This window comes from Buteo buteo, chromosome 13, assembly GCF_964188355.1.
Source record: "Buteo buteo chromosome 13, bButBut1.hap1.1, whole genome shotgun sequence".
In the NCBI taxonomy this organism is placed as follows: Eukaryota; Metazoa; Chordata; class Aves; order Accipitriformes; family Accipitridae; genus Buteo; species Buteo buteo.
Genome location: NC_134183.1, coordinates 31,579,891 through 31,594,602, shown reverse-complemented (window position 1 = coordinate 31,594,602; position 14,712 = coordinate 31,579,891). Strand labels below are relative to the sequence as shown.

At 42.2% G+C, this 14,712-nt stretch overlaps 1 protein-coding gene across 1 annotated transcript in view; it reads left to right on the top strand.

Annotated features, from left to right (window-relative positions):
- The first annotated feature begins 4,728 nt into the window (after nt 1–4,728).
- MYO1E (myosin IE) overlaps nt 4,729–14,712 on the top strand; it is a 98,027-nt gene continuing 88,043 nt past the window's right edge. The window contains 4 exon segments of the mRNA XM_075045407.1: nt 4,729–4,797; nt 4,800–4,964; nt 4,966–5,019; nt 5,022–5,033. Of these exon segments, the coding sequence (XP_074901508.1) occupies nt 4,729–4,797; nt 4,800–4,964; nt 4,966–5,019; nt 5,022–5,033 (300 nt within the window).

Below are 14,712 nucleotides of genomic sequence, written 5' to 3'. Positions count from 1 at the left end.
CGGTAACAGTGTTCAGCAGGGCAGGGGCCGAGATACGGGGAGGGGACATGCACATGCTTGTCCGTTCTTGTGCTCTTCCCTAGGCATCCATACTGGCCGTTGTCCGACACAGGAGATTGAGGTGAATGATCTATGGTTCCACCCACACACGTGTTATTTTCATCTTGTCTTATCAGAGATCATTATTTGTGCACTTATATCACTTCCTTGATGTTTCTAACTAAAGCAGTACTAAACTGTTGGATTTTATATAATTACATCTTCAGTGTAATTGATAATGTACACATAGATTTATTCTCTTAAAGAGAATTTCAGATCCCTTTCCTTATCAAGGCACCACATTAACAATAATGTTAATTTACTCTGGAGCGTTCAACTGTCTCACTCATTAGTGGAGCCCCATTTTAAATAATCAGAGAATTACAGAATGGAGCAATTTAGGCTGGAAGGGACCTAGGAAAGGAATCTGATCCAACTCCCCGCTCAAAGCAGGGCTAATGTTGATGTTAGATCAGGTTGCTCATCATAACATAAAGTTTTGATCTTAAAAGCTTGTGTAATGTTTCAAAAAAAATCTCCCTCTGAGGAAAAAAATGCAATCCTTGTACTTTTGTTGATGTAAACCTCCATAGCTTAACTGAAGTCAGTCACAGGAACACAGGAGGCAAAACTCCTCGGTTATGAAGTCCTTGTGGACTTCTTCCAGGATTATACCAGCCTTGCAAATAACAACATTATTCATACATTTTGGTTTGCAGTTGGAGAAAAATTCAACTCTAGGAATTCTGAGTATCTCTTACATCTGAGGCTTCTATTATTCAGATCCTGAGTAAAAGACAGACATGTTATTTTTCCTAAACCAAAAACCCCCAGTGGGTAAAGAAGGGCTGTTGGCTTTGTTACTGTACTTTTTACTCTAGTGGTATTTTAGATGGACATGTTGAACATGTTAACAAGCATGTTTTCCGAACAGGTATGCTTCTCTAATTTAAGGCCAATAAAAGAGAGGAAAGAAGGAAGATACTGCGTTAGGTACAGAGAAAGGGAGTGAAAGCAAGCTAAAATGATTATACTGTTTTCTAACATGGAAACCTGTCCTAATCATTGAATTGATTTAATCACATTTTAAGTTATAATATTCTCCCTTTATTTTATACATGCCATTTTGTTTCTCCCTACATTTCACAAGAAGAAATTGCTGAATCCGTTTTTTATTTTCTGTAGGTAGAATTCTACATTCGCCAAGTGTAACCAAAGGCGGAACGTAACCATCTGCATTTTAGCAGAAAATGTTAAGATTATAAAGTGTCTGTTTATTCTTTGGAAAGCAGATACAGCAAAAAATTGCACTGAATTTTTAAAGTTTCCTTAGTTTTATACCATTTGTTTTTATATGACACAAATCCTTCATCTTTCTAAGAAATAACAGATTGTGTGGCTTTCTACCTAAAAGTATAATGTCTTGTTAAGGGTATTAAGCCTTATTTTAGTGGCTTTCAGGCATTAATTAATTTATTAATTAAATTATTCTGGTCAACAGAAGACAAATATGTGGCTTATAAAACTTGTTCTAAATATATTTTGTAAGTAAGAGAAAAGCAGTAATGCCTTTTTTGTCTTTGCTGTCATTTTTAACCAATTAGACAGCAGTCAGGGCAGTGCGTATTCCATTAAAATTTCTAATCTCTTCCAGATTCACTGACTTTTCACAAGAGTTATTTCTTTCTGAAGCCACAATAATGTTTCTAGAATGGAGAGCAAGGGAAAGTTGTGTTCGGTAGTGTTTCTAGAGGGAAGGACCATGTTCTTTTTTCAGATGGTTTAGTCTTTACACTTTTCAGCATCAGCCTGATTCCTGTTTGGTGCTGGCACGCAGTGCCGCTCTGGCAGCGGGTAGGTGGAAACACACGTGTGTCACCAGCTGCGCTATGGTGGCAACAGCTTCTCTCTTGTGGCACTGCCCCGTGCAGTGTGGGCTCCAAATCAGGTGATGGCAAAGAGGTCGTAGTCGCTCCTCGGCCCCAAATGCTATGTCAATAAACCTCCTCAAGCACTGAAGTGAAGCTTGTCCTTAAATGTTTTCCTGAAGCTTAGCACTAGTAATCGATATCAGGAGGATCAAGCGCTGCAACTGCTTGCAGCCAGAAAATATCCTCAAAATATTTCGTGATGTTAGCAGTTCTGTGCATGAGCTGGTAGGTGTTACTAAGCAAACACAACGGTGTCAGACAATACACGCGCTGAAAAAACTGATGGAAGTTCTTGATGCAGGGAATTTTTCTTAAATCTTTTCAAGTTAGGTCTTTTAAGGGTAAACTGTCCATATGAATTTTATGACAGAAATGTCACTGCTTCTAATCTTTGCACATCATTTGAAAGCACAGAGGTTCCTTTTTACTCTGCTGGAGCTCCTCAAGATGAAAATGTGGGTTCTGCCTTTCTCAGAGATGGCTATTATACGTTACTGGCTAGAGGAGCCCAGGCATGCAGACCATCCAGGCACACCACCACTGACACTCGAAGGGAAATGCCTTCCCCTGCTTCAGAGCATGGATGTTCAATAAGTGTCATTCACTTAATATAGTCAGCTTGGGAATTAGATGTTTATCATTAAAATAAACAGAATTAAACGACTATGTTTAAAAGCATGAAAAGAGTTCATTGTGATTTAGACTGTGCGTGCTACACACAGTGCTTGGCAAAAGTTACTGCAGACACAGAGCACTGATGCCTTCGGCCCTAAAATTTTTGTTGGAATCACCTTCTAGTCCGTCTAGAGTAGATGGACCCAATAGCACACATGAAGTGCAGTGAACTCAGGACGAGTTTCTCAATTAGCTATCCAGTGTGAATGCACTTTTTTACTCTTCTTCCACGACCTAGTTTCTCTACTTTTTTCATAACTTGTTATGAGGATATTTGTATGTATGTATGTAAACACACATACATACAAATACGTATGTCTTCAGAAAATGAACCTAGACATTCGAAAAGACCCACATCCAAAGCAAATAGAAAAAACCTACAAAACCTATATAGATTCTCTTTCTTTTGTTGGCCCTATATATGCTCTCTGGATTCTTACAGGTTTTTTTCACTGCTTTTTATCACAGTCTCATAAATTTATGTAACATTTCCATGTTCAAATGAAAAACTAGGCAAACTATTTTTGTCCTATTTCCATAAAACTGCTGTTACTCACCTTCTGTTGGGCATCAAAGTGTGAAACTCATCTCCTGTGAAGTTCTGCTCACTTTTAGCACTATCAGATATATTTTTGCTTTAATAGCTATTGCAGCTCATATGTACCACCCAGCTACTTTCTCAATGAAAATATTTTCTACCCCTTCTATCGATGTCAGTTAATATCCAAGCAATCCACTATGGAAATCCCAAGCTTCACGTGATCAGTAATCATACAGTGTAAACCCAGCTGAGCTGAGGGAGTGTTTTAGTATTCAAAACCAAGGATCAAAGATGCTCAAGGGGCTGTTGTGGCTCATCCAAACTGCCAACCTTTGTGGGACCTAAGAGGGGGCCAGGTACATAGTTTAAGTTTTGTCCCATTTCTGTATTAAGCGCATCAGGGTGGTTTGAATTTGTAACACTTCATCAGACATGTTTAGTGTTTGCAAACCAGCATGCTGATCCTGCAGGCAGATCTGTGAGGACAAACACATGTACCCGTGCTGAGCGGCACTGCCCTTCCTCTGCACTGACAGACCTGGCTGCGGAACCGGTGTCTGCCCCGAAGCAGCCAGAGCAGTGCTCTCTGAAAAGTTGGAAGTGAATCTACTTATGCCTAATCTCTAAGTTAGTTTGGAAGCGAGTCTTTATTTTGTGTATAAAAACAAACAGTAAAAATTGCATAAATATATTCTGTATAAACTACTCCCTATTTTTTCCAATAACGGCACTTCTTTTCAATCAGAGATGAACTAAAAACCAGTAATATCTGATGATGAAAAACAGGAACCGTACCTCACGGGAGTGCTTTTCAAGGTAGTTTGGAAGCAGTATTAACATATGACTCAGGGTCTAGCCGTTGCTACGATTGTTAGATTATGCTGTTTTCATTCTATTTATATTCTAGTTTAGAAGGGCTGGGTAGAAATCCATCAAAGTCAACAACAGGGCTTCAAGCCTGAGGAGAAGCATTTGTTAGCAGGACTAGAGTCCTCAGCTGTGGATGGGTTTACTCATTTGATCCCTTAGAAAACACAGTCCTTAGAGGTTGTATTGCCTGTATTCTGGTCAAAACGATATGAGCAACGTACAGCAGATGCGAACTGCCAGGCAAGCACCTGATTTTTTTTTTTGCATTTGTGGGCCACACCTAGGACTTGTTCCAGTATCCGTTTGGTATCGAGGAGCTTTGTACTTTCCGGTGTTTCCAAGGGTTAGAAGCATCTGAGTTCTGTGGGTACTTTTACGTGGGAGGAGGAAAAAGAGCCGGGACCGCGCCAAGCACCAGCACGCTTGCCGGGGGCATTCCTCTTTCGCTTGAAACACCCAACCGCAGCAGCGCAGACCCCCGTGGCCCCGGGGCCAGGCTGTGCGTGGTGGCGGGGCGCTTACCGCAACACGGCGCGCGGGCTACCGATGCTGGGGGCGGGCGGGGGCGCCTCGCTCCGTGCCGCCAGCGGCCCCAAAGCGCTTGGCCCGCGGGCGGGAGCGCGAGGGGGCGCAAGCCGCGCGCGCGCCGCCGCGCCGGGATTCCCTCAGGGAATGACGCCCCGGCGGCGCGCGGCGATTGGCTGCGCCGCGGCGAGTTCTCCATTTATGGACACATCGCCCGCGCGGCCGGCACGGGGCAGTCGTTGCTGCCGCCGCCGCCGCCAGCCCCAGCGCTCGCGGGGCCGCCCCGCCCGCTCGGGGCCGCTGCGCCGGGGCTGCCTCCCGCCGCCCCGCCCCGCCCCGGCGGCGGGCTGCGCGCGCGGGGAGGGCGGGCTCGCTCCCTCCCTCCGTCCGTCCCGGGGCGCCGGCGTGTCTGGGCAGAGCCGCGGGCAGCGGAGCGCGGAGGAGCCGCGATGGTAGGCGCGGGGCCGCGGGCGGCTGCTCTCGGCGCCCGTCTGTTGTGTTTCTTGACGCTTTGCCGGGAAGGGGCTGCGGGCAGCGCTCCTCGCCCCGCGCTGCGGAGGGGCCGTGGCGAGGGGGCGGTTGTGTAACCGGCGCCGGCGGCTGAGAAGCGGGGCCGTGCCAGGCACTTGCCGGGCCGCGGCCGGCCGGGAGCCGGGGGCGGCTGGCCCTGCGGGCCCCGGGGACGTGCCGCCGCCGGGGCACGGCGGCTTCGCTCTCCGGTCGCGTCCCGAGGCAGCCGGGGGCCGCCCGCCCGTCCGTGCGTCCCGCGGGGCGGGGGCAGGGCCGCCCGCGGAGCGCCAGCCTCGCCCGCCGTCGCCTCTCGGCGTTTGGGATCCGAACAGGGTTTGCCTGCTGGTGTCCTCGAGTAGGAAGAGTCTTGCGCGCAGGTAACGCGACGGCGTTGTTGAGCAACAGGTGACCCGTCGCCGCTTCGGACGGGGCTTCCCGAGGGGTTGCTGCCTGGGGACCCACCCCCGCGCCCCCCCCGGGCTGCTGTTTTCCGGCACCCGTGTCCGAGCATCGGTGTCGGCTCCGGTCCGCTTGCGAGCAGGTGGCCTGATGACAGGCAGCAAGAAAACTTCGGTGTGCGCGGCAAACACGACTCCCGAAGCCGGGGTGTCTGGGTGCTGCAGCTTTTGGGTCTGTTAAATATCTGGCGTGATAAGGGGATGCGATACCGGTAAAACACATCAGTGCTAGGTTGAGGAAGAATTGAGGTTCAGCAGCTGAACCTGGTTTATCTTTAGTAATTGGCTCCTGATGATGGATAATAGCTTTCATCCTGAAGTAATCCAAATAGTGGTTATGACTACTGGTTAAGAAAGGACTTAGAGTAAGTAGTGAAAAATCTGATGTGGTAATAAACTAGGCTAAAATCTGTAACCTTTAAACAAGTGATTCACTGAAACCTGTTCTGAAGTGCAATACTAAAGATCTGAGAGTTAAGATACTTGGAAAACTTTTGCATTATTCCTACTAAAGCTTAACTAAAGTTAAGTTTTAAAGATTGAACAGCCTAGTCCTTGTGTATTCAGAGCTTTACTGACTTATGTGGAGTGTTAGCTTGGGCCTTTTGCTCCCAGTATCCTTTTAAAGGATGTCCCTCTTGTTACCACTGCCTGTGCTTTGACTTCCCGAGGCAAGTACGGTTGTGCCTGGTTACACTTATGTTGAGCACAAGTCTTTGCTTTAAATAAAGCATTGCAGAGGTTAGGAAACTAAAATTTCTGTCGCAGTCAGGGACAGTGATACCACCAGCTCTTACAGCCCTGTTATTGGTAAGGAGCTTTGAATAAGATGGGTACTTGTGTTCCCTGTGAATTGATTGTTTAGCCAGGTGGTTCAAATCAACTCTCTAACCATAACCTTTGCTCCTCAGTACTTGCTAGGTCACAGACACCTGTGGCACTCAAGGATTTCCTAGTAGAGATTATGTATTGTTGCTTAGGCTGCTGACATGTTAAATGGTGTTGGAAGATCTTGGTGCAGGTCCTTCGGAGATGTCTACCTGTTAACAATAATACTTTGAGATCGGCGAGTCTGTTAGTTGAGCTGCTGTGGACTCCATTAATTCTTTTTTAATGAAAGGGTTTAATCAAAACACAGTTCTTGTAAATACATGTAACGAACTGGTGACATACTTGATGAGTTTTACTTTATCAAAGTGAGAGAACTAGTTTCTTCCACAGGATATTCTTTTTGGGGAGCTATTCAGGCAGTTGCTCTCCAGCTTTTAACTTGATACTGATAGTCTTGAATTCATCTTTTTTACTGTGATATCTCAAGCTAATGTGAACTGTGGTTTTTTTAAGATTGTCTGTAGGTAATGATTACAACAAAAGCAGAAAAAAATTGTTTTTAAAATTACTGCTTTTTCTAAGAATTGTGCCCAAACAATTGGTTGATAATCATTAGAAGGTAGTGTTTTGTAACTTAGAAAGCTGGCAGAAGGATTGCCTGGCAGGACATACAATGACTGCTTATGAACATGAATCACGCTACTAATATCCTGAAACTTTATACTCATTCTCTGTGTTGTATAGAAAATTCACATTATTTCCTTTATTTTTGTCTTGATAATTTTGATTTCTGTGGAAGGGGGAAAAAGCAGATTGTCATAGGAGGGCTCTGTTCTCTAAATTCTTTTCTGCCGTATTGTCTCTGTAGACCTTAGAGTGAACTTTTCCTGTTCTGACAGAGTCCACAGTGCAGGATAATGAGTTACCACTGACATCAGTTGTAGTTGTTTCATGTTTCTCAGGCAGTCAAAGCCAGCAGAGGCTCTGCATATGCTCTGCAGAGCATATAAAGGTGATGCTGGTGTAAATGTGCCTTGTTCTCTGGCCCCTGTGCCATGGTGTATTGCCCCGCTCAGGTCTGCTGGCAAGATTGTGCAGGTCTGTGCAATTTAGCATTATGTATGCACTTTGTTGCTGGTTTATTTTTAATCCAGGTCAATATTTATATCTGGTTAACAGCGTGGTTTCAGGAGGAGATCTGCAGACATGGAATGGGTGAGCTGTTTGATGGCTGTATGCTGCAGTACAGGGTGGGAATGAGCAACAGGGGGGCAAAACTGCCATTAAAGCTGACAGTTTTAAGGAACATGTGGCAACTGTTGAAATTTTTCTCTTGAAATGCACCCATTTTGTTAACTTTGCGTTTCATTTTTTTAAAATTCAAAATAAGCTAAAGCCCCTAACAGCTTAGCTGCAACTTGTAAGTCTTAAAAAATGTGCGTTATGTAAGTGCAAAGTAGTCCCACTCCAGTAAAAGGACTGGATCCTTAATGTTCGGGAAACCTCTTAGCAAAACTAAGCTGAAACTTGCTTGAAGTAAAATGTAAAGTCAAGTGAACTTTATGCAGCTTTTGCTTTTATACTGTGAGTTTGGACCTTCATAGTGTCATTGGGTAGTTCATGGAGATGCATTGGTGGATCTTATCTAGAGTTGGATAGAGAATCTGTATCATGTTACAAAAATCTTGTCATGTGAATGTGACAGCGTGATCTTGAACCTTTCATTTAAAGTAGTGCTGTAGTCTTCAGAGAAAGATTGTTCCCCTGAGTACTGTCAGCTGGCTTTGAGTCTCCTAAGGATAAAACATTGAACATTAATCAGCAAACATAATACTGTTTCTAAGGCATAAATGCTACTGTATTTATTAAAAAAACCCAACAAAACAACAAAAGGACAAAACACAAACCCAAATAAACACCCCAACAGCAACCCATCAGTGATTTGCCTGCTTTTGCATAGTCTCTCTTCTAGATTACTTCTGCTGAAATTTTGTACTGCTTTGTCACAGAGGGTGAGAAGGGAAGGCTCCAAGAGAAAGCAGGTTCAGCAGTATCTGAAGTAACTCACAAATTGTTGAGCAAGCTAGGGTTGTCCAATTCACTTATGTTAAGGGGGAAAAAAAAAGTGTTTGTATGTTGCCTTTAACCAGCATTTCAATGCTAAGCATTTTTCTGTAGCACTGCACTTAGTATGTGCATTTATCTGGGCATATTTGGTGTCTTCTTGTTTCTACCCCTTCAACAAAGGTGGAAGGTTGATTCTTAAAAAGGAGCCTTTTATAGCAGTTCAACATAGCTTGACATCAGTAGAGGTCAGATATTTATAGCCCAATCCAGCAAGATGCTGGGCATATCTTGATTGTGCCTGTGAAGGTCTGCAGAAATGAAAATGACTCAATTAGCCTGAAAGGACTTGCTAGCCTTTAGAATTTGGTCCTAAAATAGCTAATGTGTGATGTGAACTGGGACCTCATACCATCTTAAGTCTTTTTCCTGCAAGAAAGTCACAAGCAAGACACTGATGCTTCTGTATTTGAAGGGTGCTTTTGTGTCTGGTGCTGCAGACAGTAGCATAAGCTCAAACCTGCTCTCTGCCAAATGTGGAATAGTAGAGAGGGTAACAGCATGTGCTTTGCATTATGTCTAGAGGTGCATTAATGGAAAAATCTTCCAGCTCTATGGTGTTTCTGTCTGGCTGATATATAAAATATAGTAAAACATAGTAGCATGTTTAATAGCAAAGCTAGTGATTCATACTTAATGTGTTTTGTTTAGGTTTACGTTGTGTGCATGCTTGCCTCTGTTTCTCTCTGGTTAAGACCTCTAGAATGATTCATGGATATATTGCGTATGTTAGAGCACTCTTTTCAGGAAACACCAATGTATGCAGAAAGTTTCCCAAATGCAGTTTCTGCAGGTGAAAACTCAACACACGATTGTGTATGTATGTACGTACATCCTAAGCATTTTTCTCAATTTCTTTTGCCTTTCAGAATTGCTTCTTTCTCCCTCCCTCCATAACTAGCTTGTTGTGAAGGAAAAGGGGGTGATAATGCTATTAGTAGTTTAATTAAACTATTTTCAGCCACTTTTTCTTAACTTGAAGGGATAACTTGCCCCAGTCTTACTGCCTCATCTTAAAGTATTGCTGCATATGTGGAATGGGGGAAGTTAAACCAAGATTTTTTTAGAGCCTTTGTCATAGCCCATGAAATGTTGTCAAGCTTTCACTGAGTTCTCAGTAAAATCTTAGTAATATTCTCATCTTAACATGGAAAGTATGTTTCCTTGCTTGAAACACTAAGAAGCTGCACATCTCTTTAGAGGAGTTTCCTCAGCTCCTTTTGTAATAATTTTAAATATTTTTCCTTCATAAATACCAGTTTAATGTCTTCCCAGTTTTACAAGTTAGTGTAAAAGTGACATCGATCTAAATGGTCATGCACCACTCCAAGATATATCAAAGAATAAAGGTTTTTGTACTTTTCTCAATTTTGGCATAAGGAATCAGAAATGCCTGCATGTTTAGATTTGCCTTCTAATATAGTATACATGTATTACTAGTGTACAGATGGAGAACATGTAAATAAACATCTTCAGAGCTACAGAAGAATCGTTTATATCAATAAAACCTAATTAGTTTTAGCTGCTGCATCTGATGAGGAAGGGAGCAAAAAGGTAAGAAGTAATCTTTCTTCCTAAGCTCATAGCTCTTATGCTTACTTTGCCAAGTACCCTGGGTAACCCTAGGAATGAGCTTACAGTAGTTATGTGAAGAGGTCTGATACAGCTTGTCATAGTTCTGCTGAGACTACACTGGGATCTGGCTTACTGTGTTGGCCTGTAAGTTGTCAGGTTCTTGCTTATCCTTTGGTTCTGGTTGTTGCCACAATACATGGCTTATAAATGACAACTTGATCTGCTTTCCTTTTCAGTTTCCTAAAATGCTATTGTAATGCAATACTTCAGTCTGCTTTTTTTTAGGAAGCTGGATTGCAGGTCTAGACGGTGTGTGGCTACTGGAAGGCATTAAGAGCTGTGTTAGAAAGGGATTTTGCACCTAATTAAAACGGGTTTTGTTCTGGGAGTTAACAGTGCAAGACTAGGAGTAAAATCAAAGAAGCAGTTCTCGGAACTGGAAAGAGAGTGTGTGTGTGTATATGTTTATTTTACAAAAATAAGGATTTGGAAAATAATTCAGTCTCTGCAAACACAGAAATCACCAGGCATAAGCTTTGGTGAGAAAGGGTTGGCTTTGCAGTATTAACTTTTTGAATGAAGCCACTTTGTCACTCGTATTCAAGGTGAGACTTTATCTAGAACAAAGGTTTACATCTGTGTAAAAGGCTAAACTTTTTGGGGGAAATCATATAAAGGTTCTCTTGTACATTTTCTCATCTGTTGGAGGCCATTCATTTCCTCACTATCCTATGGTCTGCCAAGGAGCTTTTCTGGTTGATGCTGGTCACTAGCAAATGACCAGCATTCCTATTACTCCTGTGGAAGTGTCTTTTTTTTTTTTTTATTGCTTGTATATGGAGAAGCATTACAGGTATATGGGCTGCTTGCTAATTTTTGAAACTGCTGTAGCCAAAGGACTCTGTTAGCTGTTGTATGTTGTTTGGCTTTTACTTTTACACCTATGTAGTAGAAATAATATTTACGAATATCAGAGAAACATGACAGAAAGTAAACAGGAGTTTTCTATCTTAAGATCAGAACCGAGAGCTGTTTCTTACTCTGACAAGTTGTTTAGACATTCACCTCACCTAATCGTTGGGAGTCTTGTGCAATCTTAGCCTCCTGTTGCACTCCTGGGGGAGCTTGGGTGTGAGGAGCTGTATTTTGGTCAGACCTTCCTGGGCTCAATTCAGTCTTCCCCATCTCCTGTTCCCTTCCCCCACGTTCCTGAGATGCCGATCACTGTCCTGCCCAGGAAGTACGGCTATCGCTCATCTCCTGACTCATCTTCATCTTCTAGCTTTCCTATCCTCCACCTACTGATTTCCTCCCCATCTCCTACCCTGACATCTTTAAAAATGCAAATGCCCCTTGGGGAGACCAGGTGTGCAGTCATGTCCTGGCAGTGCATGGGATCTGTTCTCTCTGCTTGACTAAGTCATTACTGTTGTAGGAAAAGGTTTCTCAGCCTAACGTGTTTCCACACACTGAACCTTACAGGTGTTTTATGCCTATTTTATTAAATATGCTTCATACAAATGTGTAATAGCTTTGGAGTTTCACTGCTTCATGTGTAACAGCAAGTACATCTAAGCTCAAGATTATCTAATGTAGCCTAGCGGGGGGGGGGGGGTGGTGGTGGTGTGGTCAAGGATCTTTTTCCAAAGACATAGCAGCATTTAATTGGCATTAAAATCATTGGTGGATTGGGTTCATAAACTGTAAAGTGAATTTCTGAATTGAAATTTTTTTAATGGAAACCAAAAATACTTTTTTAAACAAAGCTAATGGGACTGCTGACAAGGAAAGCAGTATTGGTAATTGGCGCATGAGTCAGAGTTATCATCGGAAGTGATACTTATTGGGAAACATACTTAAGAGGTGCTTTTAAGCACAAAGAATTACCTACTAACATAACTTACTAAATTCAGCAACTAAATGTGAACTTTAAAGCCAGATGTTAGCAGGTCTTGAGTATGTTTCATGATCGATGCTGTTCTGGAAGAGTAAAAAGGACTATAAAACAGGTCTGGTGTTCTGCTGTCATGCATCTGGGTGATTCTTCAGCTGCCAGAAGTGTCTCTGGTGAAAGCCACTTCTGGCTGTCAGGAACAATACGAAAGGCGATGGCTTTATACTCCTGGGGCGGGATGATGATAGATCTCTTTCTTTAGCCTGCTTCATCAAAAAAGGGAACATAAATGGTTTACGCAAAAACATGTGCTTCTAGAAGCTATTTTGATGCTTTGTTCAGCAATCTGAAGTCTAAATGGGAGGTTTTTGTTGGCATTCTTTAAACAGGACTAGCAGTCTTGCAGTGACTAGCTGCACTTGTCCCTGTACAGGAAGTGTGAGGTTTTTTTTCCTTGCCAGCTCAGAACCACTCACTGATTCACCTTCATCAGCTGAGCCTGAGTCTGTAACCGGTTCTCAGTCAGCCTTGTCTAATTTAAGTGTTGAAGTCATACTTGTCTGAACAGTGCAGCCTGATATCCTTTATAAAACATGTCAAATGTTCTAAAAGCTCAGGATTTTAAATCTTGCATCCTTGTGTCTTAGGAAATAATATGGTCCCAGATGTTTGATCCTGCACCTAGGACAGTCTTCTGTTTTCACTCTGACATTCCACAACATTTGTGAGGCTTTAAATTCTAGGCAGTTTACCAATGCATGCTGTTATCTTTTGCAGTGATTTATGTCTTTTCCTGTGCTTTGAGTTGTATGTTGCTAATAGCAGAAATACAGAAAGATATAAGTTGGGATGTCTTGTCAGTAATATATTTGCAGTGCCAAGCAGTAGTCAAGAATTTGTCTTGTCTTGTTTTGGTTTTTTTTTTCCTGTCTTGAAGGATACAAGTCTGCACAAATGCCTAAGTGCTTCCAAATTTGCTTTTGCAGTAACTCTTAACCCTATGTTATTCCCAACTTTGTAAGGAAGTATGTTGATACAAAGTGTATTTGAATTTCTTTTAACAAATCCTGCCAGGAGATTTGAAGTCCTTTGGGTTGCAACCCCTGTATGGTCTGTTAGCTCATCTGGTATGAAAGTACTAATGGTCTGGGGGGGTTGGTAGGAATGTTCCAAGGACAAAAGTTTACCTACGTATTGTAAACATGTATATGTACAGCATTAGCATTCTGTTAGCAGTTGGGCTTTGAGCTGTTGTGGTTCTTCTGGCATGTACTGAACACCTTTTGATCACTGTCCTGGTTTTTGACTGTCTTACTGCAGATGTTTTGGTATATGAACTGGAAAATACTTTATTTGCTAAGTGAAAGCAGTGTTCTTGAGGCATATTGAAGGAGTGCTTTCATTAAAACCAGTCTTAAAGGCCATTTCATGGTACTCAAAAGCAAGTGCATACTTTTAAGTTTGAGTATTTGTTTTTTCTTTCAGTATATGGGAAGAATTTGATTTGTCTGTTTATCAACCATGAAAGCATTTGTTTTCCTGTACTGCATTCCCAACTGTATTCAGTTACATACCTATTGAAAGGGAAATGTGCAAAAGTATTTATAACAGTAATTGAAACCAGTCATAGTACAGGTATACTTAAGTTAAATGGGGAATTTCAGGTTTGGTAAGATTCATTCCAGAAAGGATGTGAAGCTGCAAAACCACCCATCCTTGCTTTCTGAGCCTGGATGTACTAGCTGCCTTATAGTCTGAATTAATAAATAATTCTACAGTATTTTCTGGTAAGGCCAATGAAACATCGATTTTGGATAACTATTTCTGCTTTGTTGGTATTGGCACTCACAAATTGCTATCTAAATATAGACCATGTTTTTGAAGGAACTAGTGATAAGATGTGGTCATCTAGGGGGAAAAAAATGGTTAGTCATGGGAATCCATCATTGTATTAGACTCTTGTATCATATTTAGCTCTGTAATTTTTTGTTGGTTCTTGACAGTAAAAATTTTTATGGAAGCAAGTTAGACTGACACAGTACTCCTGTCAGGAAACTTCTGATATGTTTCCTACCATAATTGGAATTAAAAATTTGGATACTGTGGAAACTGATATATTATGAAGCATGATTTTATTACATACAGCTTCTATACCATATAATATCCTGCTGACACTGTTCTTATGTAAACTTGATTAGTTCCTGAGTTCTGAATCACTTTAATCCATGAAAACAAATATTTGACTTTACCAATTAAAATACAGTAGTCCCACTAAGAACAGAATTACTTCAGCTAGATTTTTTTTCCTCCACTTAAAAACTGTGCCCTACACACAGTCATGTTTCCAAGACTTGATGCTGTATTGTTGGTAGCCTCCAAAGCCTTTTTCAGTGCTTCCCCTCAACTTTAAATATATGCTGGGAACTACTATATTGGTCAATAATTACTAGATTCGGCAAACCAAAGATTTCTATGAACACATTCTGGTCTTTGCAGTGGAAAAGTCAAAATAACTTCTCAGGGTAGGGCAATTAGGATGTTTTCAGTTTTTGAGAGTATTCTGGCTGTTCTTTGTGTAGCCTGCAAGACTTGAATAGACTGGAGTAAGGTGACTTTTTGGAATTGATTGGCCCTGGTGAAAGGGCAAGTATAGGCCTACTGCTACAGAGTAGCAGCTTAAACCTGCTGAGATGTCTGTGGCAAGAGAGCTGAAAATGCATAAATCTATCCTGCTTGCTC